The 23,144-nt window shown below is 42.0% G+C and overlaps 1 protein-coding gene across 5 annotated transcripts in view; it reads left to right on the top strand.

Moving 5' to 3' along the window:
- Positions 1–15,999, top strand: part of tsnare1 (T-SNARE Domain Containing 1) — a 199,573-nt gene extending 183,574 nt beyond the window's left edge. For 4 of the 5 annotated variants that reach the window (XM_049024845.1, XM_049024841.1, XM_049024844.1 and 1 more), the window contains 2 exons: positions 10,327–10,435; positions 14,690–15,999. In XM_049024845.1, coding sequence (XP_048880802.1) covers positions 10,327–10,422 — 96 coding nt within the window. In that variant the 3' untranslated portion in view covers positions 10,423–10,435; positions 14,690–15,999. Of the gene's footprint in view, positions 1–10,326; positions 10,436–10,733; positions 10,755–14,689 lie in introns of those variants that run through there. The other variant, XM_049024842.1, reaches the window with a different exon arrangement.
- Positions 16,000–23,144: the final 7,145 nt, after the last annotated feature.

Raw genomic sequence — 23,144 nt, forward strand, 5'->3', positions numbered from 1 at the left:
CTGTCCTCTATATTGAACTCTAGTGTAAAACAATCGTTAAACTCATTAAGTATATCAATTTCATTTTCAATTATAAGACCCTTACTATGCTACAGATTTAAGCTTTTAGAGCTCTTTTGGAGATAAAATATTGGAGGAAACCTTTAATGTCATTCTTTGCTTCGATGCAATTTTCCTTTTGACATTCCTCTTAGTGAGTCTAATATTATTTTTTAACTCAAGCTGTAGACTTAGATACTCCTGCTTTATTCTGAAATCATTTATTTTACATTTGTGGAACAGAGCCCTTTCCTTCCTGACTTTTTTCTTAATTTGCATAGTAAACCACTTTGGTTGCAGTTCCCTAGATTTAGTTTTGCTGGAAACATGTATGAAGTCCTTTTGCACTTGCAATAATGTGAAAGATTCCCATGCCTGTTCAACAGTTTTGCTGTTTAATTCCATCCAGTTTACAGTTTGTAATTTCAGTCTCATACCATTAAAGCTACCCTTCCTAACACTATATATTTCACATGTCACAGCATAGCCAGGCATGGCTGAAGGGGGACCAGAATGCAAGGCGACTCTATGGGGTTTATTGCTGATACACAAAGTTAATGAACACAATTGAGAGAACACAGACACTGCTGCCAGCAACAACATGCCAACTACAGTATACTGACAGGACATCACGTACATTGGCAACACAACATTGAGCACTACCACATGCAACTAATGGTCAAATCAGTCAGGGTCTACACCATCACATATAAAGAGTAAAACACATGTGGAGTGCATGAGGGCAATGAGGGCATGATAATTGGTAATTACAAGATACACTACAGTAACTCATTAGGTAGACGTGACTTCCCCCCCTCCTGGGTCACAGTGAAAGCAGGCAACCCCTCTGAGGCGGCAGGTTAATTGCTGTAGTCTGCCTTGGGTTCCCGGATTACTGTGGTGGCCTCAGGATAGGAAAAAACAACTATATAGATGACAAGACAAGAGACAGGATATGACCAGTGACAGGGCTCCACTGCCTGGCAGGTACCCTTGCCTGGGAGGTGTGAACTGGTTAGAATACAGTTGGCATCCACCTAGGGACTCCAGATTGCCAGTCTGTGGAGGTCTTGGAACTGGAGACGGGACTGGGAGTAGAAAGAAAATATGAATATATTACTGGGGCCTAGAGACAGGACTGGGAAGACTGGGCAGGTAACAGAGTCCTTGAGCCAGGATGGGAGGTTGAGATGGACAGGAGTCAAGAACCTAGAAGACAGCGATCAGAGTAAAACCTGATGGATAGAGGCCAGCGTAGAACCTGAAAGGGTCAATGACAATAGGATTCGACTGGAAACAGGGCCAGAGATGACAGGACTGGACTAAAGACAGAGTTGGCAGTGACAGGCCTGGGCTGGAGACAGCACTGGACTAGAGCAGGGGAATTCAACTAAAATTTAAGGAGGTTCAGAAAAATTCTTGAAGCAAAGGTCCGGAAGATCATAATGTCTAACTATTGCATTGTGTGATGTATATTTAAGTAGCCTATTAGTTATATCAACATTGCATTACAATACCTGACTGTCAAATCAAATTAATTCAGTACAATTCAAAAACTTTTTGACAATATTTTTGTCATGTGATGGAAAACTTCGACCAGCTGTCTGAAGTGAGATTTTCAATTTGAGATGTCTGCACACATATGTAACAGTTCTTACCTTATAAATAGTCTGCTTTTGTATTTAACCGTGTAAATACACTTTTGACGTAGGTAATTTTAGGTTTATAATGGAATGATATAGATTTGCCGAACGATTTCCTGCATGAATCTGAAATCGTGTCTGTCATGCCAGATGCTTGAGATTTGGCAACCCTGAAAATGTACAATTTTTGTTTCACCCAAGTTGATTTATATAACAAATAATATTACTTTATATAGTTGTTAAAAAAATGAAACTTCAATGAACATGAAATCACCCATAAACTACATCTATCCAGCATGATATATAATACATACTGTGTTTGAAAACTTTTCAGATGTAGGATTTCAGGACAGAGCAGCCACTCTGTTAGGAACATTACGGCTTTTTGGTTGCGGGTGTTAGCTTCGCTGCTGCTGTTGGCACATTAGTGCAAACAAAGGGCTGCATAAGCCGAACTACAGTCAAAGAATAAGCCGGTCTACAATCAATGTACTTTGCTCAGACTTCATGCATCTGACTTACCTAACAGTCTTAAAGCTCAAAACACTCCACAAGCTCTGTAACCTGGAAGTTCTCTACCAGCAAGACCCAGACATCTGGGCAGCAGCAGACTCTTCTACTGTACCATCACTATCTCCTACCGCACCAGGCAGGGACACAAGCAGTGTGAGAGAATATGTAAACGTGGCACTTGAGCGGAGATCAGAGCTAGGCTAAAGGCTAACCCCTACAGACCTACTGTATGACCATTTATTTTTTGTCTGCTCTCTGGAACACAATATAGACTATTTGAGGCTGTATTTAACTACTAGCCAAATCAAGGTGCGAAATTGCAGCACCCCCATGTTCACCAAGACAAGGCTAAATTCCACTATTCCTTATAGTACCATTCATGTGGATGGGCTAACAACATTTTGTGCAGTGAGAAACCACGCTCTCAGCTGTACATCTAAAGGAGGAAATATGAATTTACATTAACAACAACTGGTGCACTAACAGTGAAAGTGTCTCAAACCACTACTCATAAGATATGGAGTTCCTTGACAATAAATTGCCCACCATTGTCAAGGGATTTCACAGCTGTTAGCAATACAGTCGGGGAAGACGGTAGTGCAGGTGGTAATGCTATCGTTCAGCAACCAGAGGGTTGTAGGTTTGAGCCCAAGTTACTCCTGACCCCATCAAACTGTCCGTGAACTCCAAATTGCTCCCAAAGAGCAGGTTGATGCCTTGCAGGGGCGGCATGGTGGTGCAGTGGTTAGCACTGTTGCCTCACACCTCTGGGGCCCAGGTTCAAGTCTCCGCCTGGGTCATATGTGTGTGGAGTTTGCATGTTCTCCCCATGTCGTCGTGGGGTTTCCTCCGGGTACTCCGGTTTTCCACCACAGTCCAAAGACATGCTGAGGCTGATTGGACTTGCTAAATTGCCTGTAGGAGTGCATGTGTGTGTGAATGGTGTGTGAGTGTGCCCTACGATGGGCTGGCCCCCCATCCTGGGTTGTTCCCTGTCTTGTGCCCATTGCTGCCAGGATAGGTTCCGGACCCCCCGCAACCCAGTAGAATAAGGACAATGGAATAGAATAATTGGAAAATGGATGGATGGATGTTTGTTTGTATAACAAAGCCATTTGTGAAATAAATAAGAATTTGGCTAGAGGTAGCAGTTTCAGCACTTCAGAAATGTTCTGAATGCACAGAATGGACTGTGTTCAGGGAAGCTTCTAATGTAAGACAACACTTCAATCTGGGGCAGTACGCTGAATCTGTGACCGGATTCATATGCAAGTGTCTGAATGATGCGGCCATCATCAAAAATATCTTCACATGTGCCAACCAAAAACCTTGGCTCACCGGTGAGGTACCTGCACTCAAAAGTCTGACGATAAAGATGGTCATAGATCTGCATCTAGCTAACTTGAACCGGGGCGTGAGAGCACAAAAGAATGGTTAGGCACAGAAAATCCAGGGTCACTTTCCTGACTCACAAGACCCCAGATGCTGGGGGGTGCAAAGCATACAGTTAATCACAGATTACAGCTACCCTGCACCGCCTTGCGATGATAACATTGATTTCCTCAGTACACTTGACATCTACCTCAGTTTGAAGCTGTAGGTACTGACAGTATTGCAGAGGGTGTACTGAGGGAATGTGCTGACCAACTGACACATGTTCTTACAGACATTTATAATATCTCCCTGAGGCAAGCCATCGTACCCCTGTGCTTCAAGGCCACTACTATCATACCACTGCCAACAAAGTCACCAGCATCAACGCTCAATGAATATCGCCCTATAGCACTCACTCCCATCGTGATGAAATGCTTTAACTACAGTACACTCACCTAACAACACACATCATGCTGACCTATTGGGACTTTTGGGACGACTGAATTCCTGAACAGACACACAAATAATTTGAATAAAATTTTGGGAAGTCAGTTTATTAAAATGCTGCTATCTCTGTGCATTACTTTAATGTTTCCTGTCACTGAGCACTTTACTAACATTTACTAAGTTTATTCTCTTTTCCCTCCTACACTCTGCAATACTGTAACAACAAAGTGCAATATTCATTGTAATGCAGTAATACTCTCTTTATTTTATACTGTCTAAACTATCTGTCTGTCTGTTCATTATGTTTATCTGCTGTTGTATACCATGCATCTTATGTCTAAATTTATATATTGAGCCGGGATAAATGCAATTTCGTTCAGCTATTGCCTCCTTGCTGGATAGTCTGAATGACAATAAAGGTCCATTCAAGTTCATCCTTATCAAGTACTTTATCAAGCTAACGGTATGAACTGTCTGAAACCACTCTTTTCTATGCAAAAGAAATAATTTTTTGGTTATTCTGCTGGTGGTGGACCGATCCCAAAACCACATGTATTCATCATCTGGAGAATACAATTAATAATGCTAATTCCATTTTTGCAAATGAGATTGGAGAGAATTCCAGTATTCTCCCTATACTACCTTGGGTTTTCTAACTTGTGATAAGTCAAAAAGTATTTCATGGATTTTTTTTACTGCTTCACATAACATTATATAACATTATAAAAAAGATTATATAGAAGATCTGTACCTGGTTTCATTTTCAGACAAATTGTAACAATGCTAGGTGGCAGCAAAGGAAGGAAACAGGCAGCTGCAGAAAACACTTTATCTCATAAATACAGTCACTCTAAAAGTATTTAACAGACCTTTCTCAAACTTCACACGTGCATTGCTGGCTTTAAACTGTGAGGCTGAATATGCATAAAGTGTTTATATTTTTTTCAGCCCCCCCAAAAAGCAGTTTGGTAGCTGGTCATTGAAATTTATTGTGCCCCCCCCCCCCCTTTTAGTCTGTGACATTTAATGTATCTTAGCTCTAGAGTCCTAGTCCTCAGTGGTGGTACTTGAAAGTAAAGGCACTGGCAGAGATCTTGAGAATCTGATTACACTCCGTATGTTTACATGCACACTAAGGAATCAAAAATTGTGTTAGTTCTACTAAAAGCAGACATTTCAAGTACATGTGAACAGGTTAGTCTGACTAAAATTATACTAAATCAAATTTCTTGAAGTCGGACTAAGACACCGAAATGTGATTGGGAGTCGATTTACTCCTGCATATATACATTCAATCGAACTGAAACTGACCTAGGTGCTCTGTTCATGCTCCACAGTCACCCCCCCCCCCCCCCCCCCACCCCCAGGCTTTTACCTCGAAATATCAGAAGAAGCACGGAGCATAGCAGAGAACATACGGAATGTACGTAAAGCTGTCCAATTTACCGTTCATCTAAAGGGCACATTTCCACTACAGCAGGTACTGTAGTTTTGGTACTTCAAAAACGTACCAAAAATACGGTACTTCAAGTGTTGGTTTTCCACTGGCATAAAAACTGGTACCATCATAATGCGATACAGTTGGTTATGGAAAATGAATGAAAATGAGCAGTTGATGAAAAGTTAAATGCTGAAATATCAAGGAATTTCCTTCTATGCATAAAATTTGGTTGGTAAATAGGGATCTAAGAGAGATGCTTATGATTAACTTGGTTTCTTCATTTACTTTCTTCAGTGGAATTGGACAAGGAAAACAGGGACAATTGTATCAGAATGCAACTTTTCAATAAATATATTATTATTATTCCAGTAAGTGTGTAGAGCAAAGTATAGTATGAATGAATCTCCACCCCTCATTTCTGTCTAATTGTTTATGGAAGGAACAACATGCTACAAAGGTGCGTATGTACGCCCACAGAGGGTAGCAATGAAAAGAAATCTGTGTTTATTTGCAATTCTTTTAAGTACTATACTCAAGGGAGAATGAACGCAGAATTTTATGTAAATAGCCCATAAGCCGATTACTGGCCAGGCAGCCACACAGCAATATAACTTATTTTATGGTCTCCCAATTTTTCTGCTGGATGAGATAATGAAAGTATTACTGCATTACTATCACATTAAGTTGTTTCCTATGACACAGGCCATAAATCTGCATTTCCCACTGTGTGTGATTTAATTCGTCCTGAAGTGATTGAGATCATCACTTCCTATGCAAAAAGCAATGGTAAAAATAATCTCTATATATTAATATATATAGGGTAAATTAAGACATTTTGAAATAATTTAAAGCATGTATTAAAATGAAAAGCAAGTTTAACTAATCATAGCATTGTATTCACAACTACATTTACTTTAATAGTTGTTTTCATCCAAAATGTAGAAGTGAACCAAATAGCACATTAACTGAGGAAAATATACATTAAGTATATATAAGTGGTCCTGTCCACAAAAGTAAGGCCATAACTCCTCACTGTATGTTTTATTTTACCGTAGCAATGATAACTGCAAAATCATGAAGGAAACATGAAGAAACATATGGCAAGTGAGTGAATACCTGCCCATTGTTAAGTAATTGACACAAGGCCACTATGATAAAATCAGCAATGGCTAGGAAGTTGTGTCAGGTGCTGAAATTTATGAATTCTATAAGTTAAGGCAAGAAACCACACTGAATGCAGTATCCAGATTTAAATAAATATAGCAAGGAAAGCAAGGGATTTAATTGATGTAAATAAGACAAAAGATCAAAGACCATGATGACAACAGCAGAATTACAACTTTGACAATGCAGTCTGGATTTGGTATAATTTGTGCTTTATTAACAAGATGTCACTGATGTAATCAAACAAGTGATAATTGATAATTATGTGATATTAGTGACAAATGAAAGATCAGAGAGCATCACAGTCCCTTCATAAGTCATACACGTCCATGAACTGCAGACTGACAGTCTCTGCTCTTTATACATAGCTGACTCTTTTCATCCAAGTAAGTGGTTCATGATTGAGAACCAGCTGTGTTAATGAAAGGGGGAGAGACTGTATTGGACCTGCTGCTAAAACATGTCTTTTTTTCTTGTTTGATATTCTTTTCCTCTCTCCACTGCTTTGTATATTATTTGTCAAGATAGACATCACATACATTGTGTGCACAATTATTATGCAAGTGAGTATTTTGAACATATCGACATTGACCATCATTTTTATGCATATTTCCCAAATGCAAGCTGTATAAACCTGAGTGCATATTGGTTTTGAGCATACCAGGTGATGTGTATTTGTGTAATGAAGGAGGGTGTGGCCTAATCAAGGTGTGCATAACTATTAGGCAGATTCTTGTCCTCAGGCAAAATGGGCCGAACAAGAGATTTTACTGACTCTGAAAAGTCCAAAATTGTAAAAAGTCTTTCAGAGGGATGCAGCAGTCTTGAAATTGCTAAGATATTGGGGCGTGACGACAGAACCATCAAACATTTTGTTGCAAATAGCAAACAGGGTTGCAAGAAACGTATTGAGAAAAAAAGACGCAAATTAACTGCCAAACATTTGAGAAGAACCAGGAACCCATTGTCCTCCAGTGCTGCCATATTCCAGAACTGCAACCTGTCCGGAGTGTCCAGAAGTACAAGGTGTTCAGTGCTTAGAGACATGGCCAAGGTAAGGAGGGCTGAAACCCGACCACCACTGAACGAAACACACAAGTTGAAAAGTCAAAACTGGGCCAAGAAATATGTGAAGACAGATTTTTCAAAGGTTTTATGGACTGATGAGATGAGAGTGACTCTTGATGGACCAGATGGATGGGCCGGTGGCTGGATCAGTAATGGACACAGAGCTCCACTTCGACTCAGACGCCAGCAAGGTGGAGGTGGGGTACTGGTATGGGCTGGTATTATTAAAGATGAGATAGTTGGACATTTTCGGGTTGAAGATGGCCTCAAAATGAACTCCAAAACCTACTGCCAGTTTTTAGAAGACACTTTCTTCAAGCAGTGGTACAGGAAAAAGTCTGCATCTTTCTAGAAGACCATAATTTTTATGCAGGACAATGCTCCATCGCATGCATCGAAGTACTCCACTGCATGGCTAGCCAGTAAAGGCCTTAAGGATGACAAAATAATGACATGGCCCCCTTCCTCACCTGACCTAAACCCTATTGAGAACCTGTGGGCCCTGCTTAAACGGGAGATTTACAGTGAAGGAAAGCAGTACAGCTCTCTGAACCGTGTCTGTGGTTGCTGCTGCACAAAAAGTTGATCGTCAACAGATCAAGAAACTGACTCCATGAATGGAAGGCTTGTGACAGTTATTATAAAGAATGGTGGCTATATTGGTGTTTTTTTGACATCAGAAATATTTATATGTACATTTTGAGTTGTTTCATTATTCTGACTTTAAAAGATGAAAATAAACGAGTGAGATGGAAAAATGTTTTCATTTAGTTGCATAATAATTCTGCACACTGATAGTTGCTTAATAATTGTGCACGTATAGATATTCTCTCAGAAAAGACAAAACCTCACTTTTACTTTCTTAAACATTCAGATTTAGGTTTATTAACATTTAGGATAGCCTGAGAGCACTGTAGTTGTTCAAAAATAAAATTAATCCTCAAAAATACAACTTACCTAATAATTGTGCACACAGTGTGTGTATGTATGTATGTATATATATATATATCCATCCATTTTCCAAACCGCTTATCCTACTGGGTCGCGGGGGGTCCGGAGCCTATCCCAAAAGCAATGGGCATGAGGCAGGGAATAACCCAGGATGGGGGGCCAGCCCATCACAGATATATATTTGATTTTCTGCATAGTCATTTAGTACTGCTACATAATCAAATAATTACAAGTGCTATTTTTAAAAGTTAATTAATACATTTTATTATTTGATGTATTGTACTTTCTTTGTTCTTTAAAAAAAAAAAAAACCTTTAGTACTCAACTTGACCAAGCAAAGCCGGTCATTTACTGGTGTCTGATATTCTGCGGTAAATTGGGCTGATACGTATTTTTCCTGTGTTTACATGAAATGAATAAATTAATCACAACTAAATGATTTTTTTTCTTATTTTCCCCAGTTCCAGCTTTGTTTTGTTTGCTTTTTTTCCCAATGATGGAGAGGACAGAAAACCACGGTGAATGGAAATATTCTTGTGTCAGAGCAGAGAGGCAGACAGAGGCAGAAGGGAGAGAAAGTTTATACGGCACAGTTTAAAAAAAAGTGTAAGAAAAAAGCCTTGAAATCTGCGGTGGCCAGCTGCACAAGCTGAGATAGTGGAGAGAAGCTTTTCATTCTCAATCCCCTCAGAGCCTTTGAAAATTACCAATCTTCTTATCACAGTAGCAGGGCTGCTTATGCAAATTGTTGTGGAGTGGAACGTTTAAACGGAAAATTACTCGACAGCAGTTTTTTTTCCTCTCTCTCCTGCTCCCCTCTCTCTCCTTTTCTCCCCTCACTCTTACTCTCTCTTCCCACATAGAAAGCCTGTTTGAGACTCAGATAAGAAGATGAATTGCTCTCTGGGCTTTCAACCGCATCAGGGTTTAAAGACTCCAGCCTGCACTTGGCTAATTCCGTAGCTCTTATTGCCTTTGTGGAGAAAAAAGTAGGGCGGAAAAGAGAAGAAAGGCAACTCAGAACAACACAGATTCTGTTCTCCTCTGCTCTGACACAACTGTATCCCAACCTCTGGAGAGTACTGGAGGAGTACTGCCATATTTGGGCAATTTTAAATATTTAGAGATGTAGAAAGAAGCAAACTGGATTTGAAAAGAAACGTAATAATCACAAACAAACACACACACATACGTGTGTGTGTTTGTATAAATATGTGTGTGCGTGTGTATGATTATTACATGTTTCTTTCCAAATCCAATTGCTTCTTTTTTGATCCCTGAATATATTGCTCAGATAAGGCAGTACTCCTTTACAGGAGGGGAGCAAATGGAAGGGGAAAAGCAAAATATTCCCAGCACACAGCTTAACACAGCTAAGCAGCAAAGCGTCATGGACGCATGCAGCTGGGTGCAGGGGGAGCAGATGAAGAGGGCAGTGCACACAACTCAACCTAAACGTTTTGTGTTTCTTAATTTAATTTATTTATTTTCTTTTATTTCAGCAGGTCAGAGTCATTATAGTTTTATATAACAGATGTAACAATACATTTACGTAGTGTTTGGGAACCCTTGTGAAGTTATTGCTTGTGCCTCCTGTGCTTGACTTACAGACTGTCAGTTTTCTGACTGGCATTTAAGCTGCAGGTATTCTCCAACTGACTCATCTAGCTTTTCTCCTCTTCTCAGAAGCAACTAAGAAAAAGGAGCTGCTACATGCTAATTGCTGGAGCGGTGGCCTTTATCTTTCTCATCATCATAATTGTTGTGTCAGTGAGGAAATGAGTCATTTTACCAGGTGGGTTTTCTCTGTGTTAATTCTTCTTACTTATGGCACCTTCTACTTATTCGACATAATCCTGAAACCTCCTGCTACAGACAGGAACACATTCAGTTTAACCTGTTTTATGTATATGTTCATTGTAGGTTTGTAGAATTTCTCTGTGTATTAATAATGCATTGTATTAATTACACAGGACACGCACAAAGATTATAAGTAAGACCAGTACAAAATGGCTGCCAGGTGCAGGCATGGTGCTTAGAGTACACATGGCGAAAGCAACCCTTACACAGGACACTTTCATCTATTTATCTAGATATCTATCTATCCATCCATCCATCCATTTTCCAAACTGCTTATCCTACTGGATCGCGGGGGGTCCGGAGCCTATCCTGGAAGCAATGGGCACGAGGCAAGGAACAACCCAGGATAGGGAGCCAGCCCATAGCAGGGCACACTCACACACCATTCACTCACACATGCATTCCTACGGGCAATTTAGCAAGTCCGATTAGCCTCAGCATGTTTTTGGGCTGTGGGGGGAAACCGGAGTACCTGAAGGAAACCCCACAACGACATGGGGAGAACATGCAAACACACACGCACGCACACATGTGACCCAGGCGGAGACTCGAACCCGGGTCCCAGAGATGTGAGGCAATAGTGCTAACCACTGCACCACCATGCCGCCGCTTTATATATAGTTGTATTTCTTGTTTAGAAGCTAAATTACCAGGCAACACTAAAAACTGCTTCTACGCATACTGTACCACACGCATCCTGTGTAAAATTTGATGGCAGAACTGAATGGGCTCAAAAAAAGAATTACAGGTCCTGTAGCAATTATGACCCTAGTCATTAATCATTCATAAAATTCTTGGCAAGAAAATTTATGACATAGGCATGATAATATGATAAGGTAGATATTATTTATGTACATGAAGTCAGTAGTATAACTAAAATAAAAATTTAAATACATTTACTTCAGAGAACATGCATGCCGTAACTGAAATATACACTATATTGCCAAAAGTATTGGAACCCCTGCCTTCACACACACACACATGAACTTTAATAATGTCCCATTCTTAATGCATACTCTTTAATATGGAGTTGGCCCACCGTTTGCAGCTATAACAGCTTCAACTCTTCTGGGAAGGCTGTCCACAAGGTTTAGGAGTGTGCTTATGGGAATTTTTGACCATTTTTGCAGGAGAGTATTTGTGAGGGCAGGCAGTGATGTTGGATGAGAAGGTCTGGCTCGCATCCCAAAGGTATTCTATTGGGTTGAGGTCAGGGCTCTGTGCAGGCCAGTCACATTCCTCCACACCAGGCTCCCTCATTCATGTCATTATGGACCTTGCTTTGTGCACTGGTGCGCAGTCATGTTGGAATAGGGCGGGGCCCAAACTGTTCCCACAAAGTTGGGAGCATGAAATTGTTAAAAATGGCTTTGAATGCTGCAGCATTAAGAGTTCCTATCACTGGAACTAAGGGGCCAATCCCAATCCCTGAAAAACATCCCCACACTATACTGTAATACCCCCTACACCAAACTATACACCTGACACATTGCAGTCAGGCAAATACCATTCTCCTGGCAACTGCCAAACCCAGACTCATCCATTGGGTTGCCATGAAGCATGATTCGTCACTCCAGAGAAAACGTCTCCACTGCTCTAGAGTCCAGTGGTGGCATGCTTTACACCACTGTATCCAATGCTTTGCATTGCACTTGGTGATGTAAGGCTTGGATGCAGCTGCTCGGCCATGGAAACCCATTCCATACAGTTCTTTATGCACTGTTCTTGAGCTAATCTGAAGGCCACACAAAGTTTGGAGGTCTGTAGCTATTGACTCAGCAGACAGTTGGCGATTTCCACACACTGTGTGCCTCAGCATGCATTGTCCCTGCTCTGTGATCTTATGTGACCTACCACTTTGTGGATGAGTTGCTGTTGTTCCCAATTGCTTCCAACTTTCTTATAATACCAGTAAGAGTTGACCGTGGAATATTTTGTAGCAAAGAAATTTCACGAATGGACTTATTGCACAGGTGGCATCCTATCACGGTACCACGCGTCGATTCATTGAGCTTCTGAGAGCGACCCATTTTTCACGAATGTTTGTAGAAGCAGTCTGCATGCATAGGTGCTTCATTTCATACACCTGTGGATATGAAAGTGATTTGAACACGTGAATTCAATTATTTGGAGAGGTGTCCCAATACTTGGCAATATAGTGTACATAGGGATATATACCCATACTCACATACATTCAAAGACCACCCACCTACTGCGAGAGCCCTGTAAATGAAAAACGTTTGTGTGTGTGTGGGGGGGGGGGGAGTATTGTTTATGTTACATTGTGGAGACAAATGCAATCAAAAAACTAAAAATGCCAATTGACTTGGAACCTCCACTAACAATAACAAACTGTATAAAACTTCCATCCCAGAAACTACACTCTGGAATTTATGCAAGGTTGTCAGAGTCTGAGCTTACTTTCTCCCTCGCTCCCCTCTAATGGGAAAAAGATTTACTCCTCAACACAGACTCTAACTTTTGGAAACAAATTTGCTCAAACACATTTGGAATGACTCAGAATGCCACCCTACAATTCATACACTATAAGATTCTTCATAGAGCATACTACGCAGGACAAAGGCTATTCCAGCGAGGTATCAGAGATACTGATAGATACGCAGTTTGCACAAATGACTCTCCAGATAATTATTTGCACGCTATGTGATACTGTGTACCTGATAACAAATTCTGGCCGAAGATTTGTGAAGGATGACAGGTTGCGCTTCGGTTGTGCCCCAGTTTCCTACACACACCACAATACACTAGGGTTTAGGGGGTGGTGTGGGGCCGTGGAGGTTGACGGGCTGGGTTACACCACATGGCCTGGCCCACAAGCCTTACCATAGGCTAATGCACTGCCCCTCAATATTAATTGTACAATAGTCATCCTACAACATTAGGGCCTTGGGGGGTGGTTAGGACATGTGGGACTCTACCGTCTGCCAGCATGGGGTGCTCATGGCCTGCCTGGTCACCCACTTTTAATGCACCACAGTTTTTAGTTTGCACACACTTCAGTTCACACACTCATTCACACATACCCAAAGGTACACACCTTATAAACACACATTGAGCAGAGGTGGGGCGAAAGGGGCCCCTTTGGCCTCTTTGATCCCCTCTGGCCCCACACAGTATGGGGGGTTGGGGAGGGTTGGTTTTGGGCATGTTGCAGGTGGTCCCGGAGAGGGGATGACTGCCTCCGGTGGTGATGGGCCAGGTGAGGGCTTGGGCCATGCTATTGTGGGTTGGGGTCCTGGTGGGTGTTCTGGGTACTCTAGGATGCTCTGTGCACCACCAGTAGTTTTGGGGGTTTGGTGTTGGGCTGGGTGACCCTGGGTTGTCTTCTTCTGTGACCCTGGGCTCAGTTTCCTGGCGGGTGGGGTAGGTCCTTCCCATGGCCCCCCTCTGCTCCCCGCTCGCCCGCAGCACTTCCGGTGGAGGCATATATATAGGTATACATCCACACTTCTCTCTACGCCACACACATGCACACGGACACCCAATAGTAAACACATACAAAGGTAGAGGCATACACACATGCTGCTTTAATGATAATAAGTTGTACATTTTTATTGTGTTGTGGTTGATGTTGCTATTGTTATTGTTGTCATCACAGTTGCAGCTGCAGTTGATATCAATGTATCAAAGTATTTTATTATTATTATTATTTTCATTTAGTTTTTCTTTGTTTTTTATGCCGCAATCTGTGTGGTCCTTTTTTCTTTAGTTCTCCCCCCATTCTTCTTCCCCCACCGTTATATAAAAAAACTTGCAGTGGAAATTAAAAATAAAGCAGACCCCTGTAGAGAGAGGGGGTTGGGTGGTGGAGGGAATATTTAAAAGAACAAAAAAAAAAAACATACCTCATTTTATTTGGTTAGTTATGGGTAAAGGGTAGGGCTGGGTAGGGCTTAAGGTCATCATCTTTGGATTAGTGTTTTCTCTATAGAAATTAATGGAGAGTCCCCATTATGATATAATTACAAATCTATATGTTTGTGTGTGTGTGTGTGTGTGGCGGTGCGCGAGTGTGTGTATGTATAACACTTTTTTATTCTCTGATCTCTACTTACCACCTATGCAGGATGAGTGCAGCAGGGCAGTGTGTACTGTGACTATTTCATTTTCTTATTTAATTTTCTATTTTTAAATCTTTCTCTTTCTTCTCTCTTTCTCTCTCATGCAGCTGTTCATATGAGTCTGGATACTGTATAATACTCTGAAAAAAATAATGTATTGAGAAATGTTGAGAATGTTTTTGTGTCAGTTTTTCTTAGCTACAGTCGAACATTGAATTGCTTCCATGAATACATGTGTGTTTATTAATTAAATGCTGCATATTGATATATAATGATATGTGATATATATTTCGGTGTGTTAATTATTAAGATAAACACCTAACTGTACACGTTTTGTTGATTTGTTGCAAGCTATTGTTGTTAACTTCCTAAATAAATTTATTATTTTGTGTTCTGAACTGGTATTGTGACTTCCAAGGAGTGATTGTTTTTCAATCCTATTGTGTCTTGTAATTATCAATTATCCTACCCTGATTGCCCTCGGGTATTATTCCTGTGTTTTACCCTTTATATGTCAGGGCTTAGGGCTTGGCTGTTGAGCAAAGATTTTGTTGCATTTGCTGGAGTTGGTATGGTCACGGTCACTAGTAACCCAATATAGCTTCTTTAAGCATTGAAGCATTCCAGCCTGTAGTATTGAAAAGTGGTCCATTTCTTTATGTGGGGGTGGTGTGTGGCTCAGTGGGCTAAGCCTCTGTGGTTGTGATCAGAAGGTCTGCTTTGGCCTGACCTTTGCAGAACACTCACATGTCTGTGGGCCCTCAAACAGGACCCTTAAATCCAGCTCCAGGGATTCTGCACACTGGCTAACCTGTTGCTGTGACCCCTAAGCTTGTTTTCACTTGCATATGTGTTTCATGGAGAGAGACAGGTAAAGAGGAGCATTCCAGTGTACCTGTCTTTGTGCAAATGAAAGTTCATTCTCTTACATAATTTACATCATTGCTGGAGAAAAGAGCTTAGAGGAGGACATAGGGTAGTGCACATTGGATCATCAAACTAGTGTTATTGTACCTGAAATTGTAATGGCGATTCAACTTTTTGTGCCCGTTCCTGTTCTAAATTGGTTTAGGTTTTGTATAGATAGGCTTGTTCTATTTAGTTGTGTTTCTTAAACACTTTTTCGCCAAACTACTTAAAATTTCACAATAAATATGTTTCAGTTGTGAGTTAGGACTCCAAATGTCTTTTCTTCTATTAAGACAATAGATAAAGTATCTGATAATAAATAAGTATTGTTACTAGTATGTGTTTGTGCTAGTTGTCACACAATGCCAATCTGACCTTCCAGTTTCCTCCCTAGTGTGGCTGTAACGAGCCACACCTGTTAATCGTTTGTCTTACCTCTGATTCCTGGCCTCCTGTTAATCACTCCCAGCTGCCTCTTGTTCGTTCCTTTATTAGTCATGTATTTAAGTGCTTCCCAGTGGTGAGTTTCCCAATCTAGTCCTTTCAAACATAAAGAAAAAAGAAAAGAAAATCATCCAGATTTAAAAAAATGTTTTATTATTCAAAATTGTGCTTAAACTACCATCTATTTGGTATTTTTACAAACAAGTTTCATTTAAAAGCTATTTAACTGTCGACACATCTGGGCACCATGCAACAAAGGAGTAAAAAGGGGAACAAAAACCACAGCTGACAATAATTAATATGTCTGTTTTAGTTCATTTTATGGGGTGGCTTGGAAGTGCAGTGGTTAGCACTATTGCATCACACCTCTTGGGCCCAGGTTCAAGTCTCCTGTGTGCGGAGTTTGCATGTTCTCCCCATGTCGTCGTGGGGTTTCCTCTGGGTACTCCAGTTTCCCCCCACAGTCAAAAAACATGCTGAGGCTAATTGGAGTTGCTAAAATTGCCCGTAGGAGGGCATGTGTGAGTGACTGGTGTGTGAGTGTGCCCTGTGATGGGCTGGCCCCCCATCCTGGGTTATTCCCTGCCTCATGCCCATTGCTTCTGGGATAGGTTCCGGACCCCCCATGACCCAGTAGGATAAGCAGTTTGGAAAATGAATGGATGGATAGTTCATTTTATGTTGTGTATAAACGCTCAATTATAAAAAATACCACCAAAACATGTAAAAAAACAGAGGACAACCTCCCAATGATATTCACAACTGTAGTGAAATGCATGTGGAAACTTTGCAACAGTGAAGTAAATATGAGAACAAATGCTGAATAATCTTAGTTAGAAAAATACGAACATCTATATATATCTTTAAAAAACAGTACAAATGACTGATTTATTTATAGTTGTATGGTTGTTGAGCACTAATCTAGGTAGTGAGAAGCATTTTATGATTGAGGTAAATCAGAGGGTAACCTAACTCTCGGCACAGATGAATAAGGTCTTCTTTTGAGACATTTCAAAGCGGCATGTCATGGCGGTCTTGGTGATTGCACTTCTTGGCTAGTTTGTACAAAAGCCATATGACACTGCTTGGGCAGTATTCATCTGGTTTCTTCTCTTGGAAGTCTGGGTTTGACTTGGCCTTCCCCTACTACATTTTTCCATGGACTCAGCATTAGGGATGTAACGATACACTCAGCTCACGATACAATACAATTCACGATTCAGAATTCACAATACGATTTTTTAACAGAATGAGCTACAAATTTACTCAAAAATATTCCTTTATTTATCTTTCTAAATTGTGATAAATGTATCCTCTTCTTAACAGTGCAACTGAAATTGAATAAAAACTGTTTAAAAAAGTTTAATTTAATGTAGCTTCCTCAAAGAACTCAAGTAAATTAGTTAAACAGCATCTACATCTCCAAATTCATGTTGGCTATCCCTCAGAATGTTATTTGCATCCAGCTTCTGCAGCCGAGGATCGGACCACCAAGGTCCCTGCCTTTGGCCCCTGCCCGACTCACATTGCACCTGACCCCAATGGTCTCTCCTATAGGAGGTGAGCCAATTGGAGGGGGAACCCATGTGCCTTGTTTGGGCAGTGCCCAACCAGACCCCATGGGTGTAGGCCTGGCCACCAGGTGCTCGCCATTGAGCCCCACACCCAGGCCTGGCCATCTGTTATACTACTGCTGCTGTTTGTCCAGTACAGTATTGGGCTCATAGCCTGATGTTGCCATCCACTTTCTTTCCTGTTGGAAAAGTGTCTGGAAATCCTTTGAGAATAGCAGAACAAATAAAATATATTTTGGATTCTAAACAACAGAGAACATTACAATACGTTAAACTTCATAATTTTTTTACTGCTGCTTCTAGGTAATGGGAAGATTCTTGACACAGCCTTATATTCTGAATTCAGTATCAGCTGTAGGACAAGAGCAACTTAAGTTCAGATCTTTTTATGATGGTTTGTATTTCCAGGGCAACAATTTTCTATCCAAGGATTAGCCATGAACATTGTTGAATTGGTATGTGGATAACTTCAAGATTTGCAATCCACTTGGTACATCCAGAAGGAAGAACAAGATGTGTACTGTTTATTGGAATCTGAACAGTTTGATAGGTTGCATTTCCTTACTTTCTTCCAATTATTTGGCTTTAGTCTGTATCGCAGATTATGTCCGACTATGAAAACATTCATACTCAAGAGATTTATTTGTTTATTTATTTATTTTCTCTCGGTCTGCGTTAGTACTTGTCTGTCCTTGTTAATAGAGCGCGAGTGTTATCGATAGTTGCGGGTGTCGCGTGAGCGGCGTTTCGGTCCACGTACATTCGCAACAAACACCTGTGGGGTATAATATCTAATATGTGACCCATCACCAGGAAATGAGTCTTATGGGTGAAATTCTACAGTGCGACTTATGACTCATTCCGTGGTGATGGGTCACATATATGTTAAGTAAGCCACATGTACATGTTACCACAGTCCAAAACCAACAGCAAATGCGACTTACCTATCACATTTGTGGGAGTTCTCAACAATTGGATGCCCAAAATCATGCCAGCCCGGCTGCACCCACTGACTCATTAAGGGCAAGGCTGACAGGTACCTCAGGCGGTCATTACAACCTTTGAACAGGACCTTGTCTAGAGCTCGGAGAACGGCCCTAGCTTGGACTCTCACTAATGCTGCAGCTGATAAGCTGAGTCCTACCTGGGTTGACTCAGTTGTGCATACGGAACACCCCCTTCCAAGTTGTCATTGATGTGGATCGGGGGACTAGGAGCCAGACTCAGGCCTGCTTGGCTGGGATTGAGCTTGTGGGACGTGCCCTGTTCAGTAGGGACACCTGACAGCGTTCAAACCTCTCCACCTGCATCACTAGTTTAACACCGCAACACCTCGTATAGGGACAAGTAAAGCAGAACCTGCTAGTGGTCCCCTTTCTGGTCAAAGTAGAGTTGTTCAACAGAACCCAACCCAGGGGTAATCTGATCTGCAACAGCCAGCTACGTTTGAATGCATTCCCATTGATTTTGAAGCTCTTGTTTCTCACGTTCCCAACTTCTCCTGTTGTCTTTTGACACTGTCAGTAATCACAGACTTGCAATTTCTAGGAGTATCCTTTCCCCTCACTACGGCATCTCTCAGGCCCTAGAGTAACTCACACTGTTATAACCTGCAACAACTTCTCCCAGGGAACAATTTTTGTTTGTTTATTTTGTCGTAGGTAACTATTCCCGTGGTTCACTACACCCTTCTAGTTACCCATTGACAGGCCCCAGTTCTACTGTATTTTATTTTGTTGGTTTTATTTGTTCACCCAGATTTAGGTGTCAGCCCACCAACCTAGGCAACATCCAGCCTGAGTGTAACAGATTTCTGCGGCTACCCTCCAGCTGACCGAGTCACAATGACCCACATGAGAAGCCCCCTCGACCAGTGGAAAGATTTGGGTACCTGGCCTGATGCCCAGTCATGCCGGCCAGTCATGGTGACCAAATTGAGGACGACATCGCCAAACTAATAGCCATGCCACCCACTCAGAAATGCGGGAGTAAAAGGCTAACCAAAGTACTTGGCTCCCTCGCACACAAACTTATAGCCAGGCTGAAGATAAATGAAGAGGAAACGTCCCGTCTCCAGCAAAGGGTGCAAGCTCTCCAACAGCAAGAGAGAGGCACTCAACAACTTCTGGCTGAGACACAGAGAGATACAGCCCAAGCTCAACATCACATTGAGAACTTCGAGCAAGAACTCCAACAAAGAAGGTCTCCGTCCCATGAGGAGGAGGAAACAGAAGAAGGTGAGATGCCTCAAGCAAGTAAAAAGTTTCAATGTACCCTGCAAGAGCTCAGAGCTGAAGCTGACTAGTGGGAACAGCAAGCCAGAGCCACCAGAGAGAACCTCGAAGCCAGACTGGACCAGGCCGAAACACTGTTGGACACAGAGCTAAAAAACAAGGATGCTCAGATCCAGGTCTTGGAAAACCATCTGGCTGAGGCACAGAGATGCCTGCACAAACTGAATCACCAGCTGATCAGCTCCCCGATGCCAGAACGAAACATCGGGCTGACGCAAAAGAGGTTGACCGGATGAGACGAGAACTAATACAGGCATATGAGGTGACGTCAGAAATCAGAGCCTCCTACAATTCAGTGATGGCACCGACTTCCTCTCCGACAGCGCTGTCTCACCCAAGCCACTCAGACCATGTTCAAGGGATCTCTCATCAGGACAAGGTACCTCCTTGTCCATCATCGGACCTTGAGGAACCAAGCGCCTGGAAGGTCTCTCTCAAAGAAGGCACTCCAGATGAAACAGGTCTACCGAAGTGATACCAGCACTGGGTTACCACAAAGGAGCTTGATAAAGTAGCTCGGAATATCGACATGTTTACGCCTAACCCCATGGGGGACCATGACATTCATACTTACCTCCAAGACATCGACTTCTACCTTCAAAGACTGGACAATGTGACTAACGAGAGTTTACCTCATCAGGATCACATCTAACCTGGAGGTCCGCAGCTTCCTGGATCGACAGCCCAGTGGAGTCAAGGCCGACTCCAAGCTGCTGCACGAAGCACTGATTCGAGAGTTTGCTGATCCTAAGTCGGAACAAGGTATCGCTGTTGCCTTGGATGTCAAACAGAGCAGACAAGAAGCTCCCCAAGTCTACTACAATTGCTGTAGTCAAGCATATTTTGGGTCCAAAAATGAGCCAGACATGGAAGAAGATGCAACCTTCAAGGCTCTCTTCCTTCGGAATCTCCACACAACCATAAATCACTACCTTAGTCTCATGGTTTGTCCCCAAACCATGACAAGTCAACAACTGTGAGACCTTGGAATCAAGGCGTACCACAAACAAAAAGCAGCAGCCGAGAAAGTAACTGAAGCTACAGCAGTGCTAAGTCTTGGCATTACAGACTCCAACCTGGCACTGAAAGGTGGCCACCCTCATTCACAACCACCAATCCATGACCGAGGTTGGAGAGCAGCAAGCCACAGTGAGTGTTACCCTGGTCCGCCCCCACAGCAGTCGAAGACCCGGACGGACCGGTGGGAGACACAGCGTTCTCTTAACAAAGGAAAACCAAGACCAATGGAGCCTTGGAATAAGCGGGGAGATCGGCTAGGAAGCCAGTTCTCTAATGCAAGCTCTCCACCAAGGTCCTGACGGAATCGACTACGGAACTGGCAAGACAAAGTTATGATCCAGACTTGAAGCCTGGTCAAACCACAGTGAACTATGAGTGGGTTCTACTCCAGTTGCGGTGTGATTTCTTTGCTCAGCATCCCCTCAAGGGTCAAGAGGACTTTCAGAAGAAAGATCCAAAATGACTAGGACGGAAGCACAAATCACACAGGACCCCACAGCTAAAGCAAGCATTCTGGGGCTCAACGACGACCACATCCCACCACAACAGCTCAAGTTCAGTCCTCACAAATCGCAGTATGCGGAGCTGGCAGCAATCTTAATCGCCCTGGAGGTGGCCTCCGAACATGGATTAGAGAACCTGCTGATCTGCAAAGACTCCAGCTATGCACGTCTCAGCTTCGTGTGCCATCTACCTCACTGGACACAGAATGGCTTCAAGACATCAAGCAACAAGACAGTGAAACACAAAGACCTCCTGCTGACGTGCGATGCCCTGATTATAGCACAAAAGTGCATATTTACTGGAGGAAGGTCCACGGTCATTCCAGACTCCCAGGACTGGACAAGACGTACAACGACCACATGGATGCACTCGCCAAATTAGGAGCTCTACATGGTGACTCATGGGAGTTTTGTCCCCTCCCAGCCACGCATGCTGTGCAGGTTGCCACCCGCAGCGTTCACACTGCCAGCTACATTGTTCAATTCAGATTTTTTTCGGATTTGTCTATCTTGACGGTTCACATTCATAACTACAAGTGACCTGTATCTGACTGCAATGTGAACGCATCAGTCCTCCGAAACGTCACGCATGTGCACATTGATACGTTTTTACACGGGTCAACTGCATCACCAACAACAAAAAAACGTCATATCTGTGGGACGACTCATGGCATTAAAAATGGAGGCGTTAGCAGCTCACGCATGTATCGCACTTTGCTCTGGAGGATGACAAACTATGAATCAGCTGTACATGAGCAGGTCGAAAAGGATAATAAAGGTCAGGCAGCTAGTTTTTTCTGTTTTTGCAGTTATTGCTGGAACTGCTGCACCAAGAGATGTGTGGGTACGAGTCTGCTGGTGCAGGCTGATGATGTCGGCGCATGCGTATAAGCAAAAAGCCACATGAATTCCGATCTGAGCGTTTACATTCAGGTCGCATGCCCGCAATCGGTTACGTATCCGATTTAGTACCACATATGAAAGTGACACAAATCTGATTTGAAAAGATCAGATTTGCGTGTCCACACAGCCCTGAAAAGATCAGATCTGTGTCACATTAAGGCAAAAAATCCGATGTGAGTCACTTCAGCATGGCAGTGTGAACGTAGCCTATGTTAGCAACTTACACAGTTAGAACCATGCAACTGAATAAGTCCAACTATGTTAGCGGCTAACAGGAGATTTTGTGAAATGCACCCTGGTTTGAATGTAGCTGGGAATCTATGCGACATCATGAACAAAGTTTTCTCATTGCTTAGAACCAGGACGGAGTATTTTTAGTCTTTATTCAAAATCTTTAGTAGATCCCTAATTTTAACACATGATAAATCAATATAAACAGTGGTGTTATCTCATTTTGAAAATCAGGGTCACCATAGATATGCCATCATGAACGGATGTTGCATTGCCAATGTCGAGGGGATGTTTTTAAAACATTCTGTTTAGCGAACAACTTATTTAAAAAAATATATGCTTCACCTCAAACGTAAGTCTTCTCATTCTCGCTAAGGTTTTAGGATTTTCATCCGTATAATTTATGATCCATCAAATAGAGTGAATAGAATAATGATATCAAATACAGTTATATCATTCACAAGGTCAAGTGTCTTATCTAAGTCACCCTTACCTTTGCTGTCACTAAATGCCTTTATTTCAACTTTGGTGCCCTTTCTCTCAAAAAAATTTTTGAAAAATATCCATAAAATATTTTTTAAGTTACTATTTTCACAAGATCATGTGTGTTCTATAGCTACCGTTTATTTCTTTTGCTACCACACAGCACTGCTGCCTTTTGGGCAATTTATCTCAAAATGAAAT

This window comes from Brienomyrus brachyistius, chromosome 9 (genome assembly GCF_023856365.1).
Source record: "Brienomyrus brachyistius isolate T26 chromosome 9, BBRACH_0.4, whole genome shotgun sequence".
NCBI lineage: Eukaryota > Metazoa > Chordata > Actinopteri > Osteoglossiformes > Mormyridae > Brienomyrus > Brienomyrus brachyistius.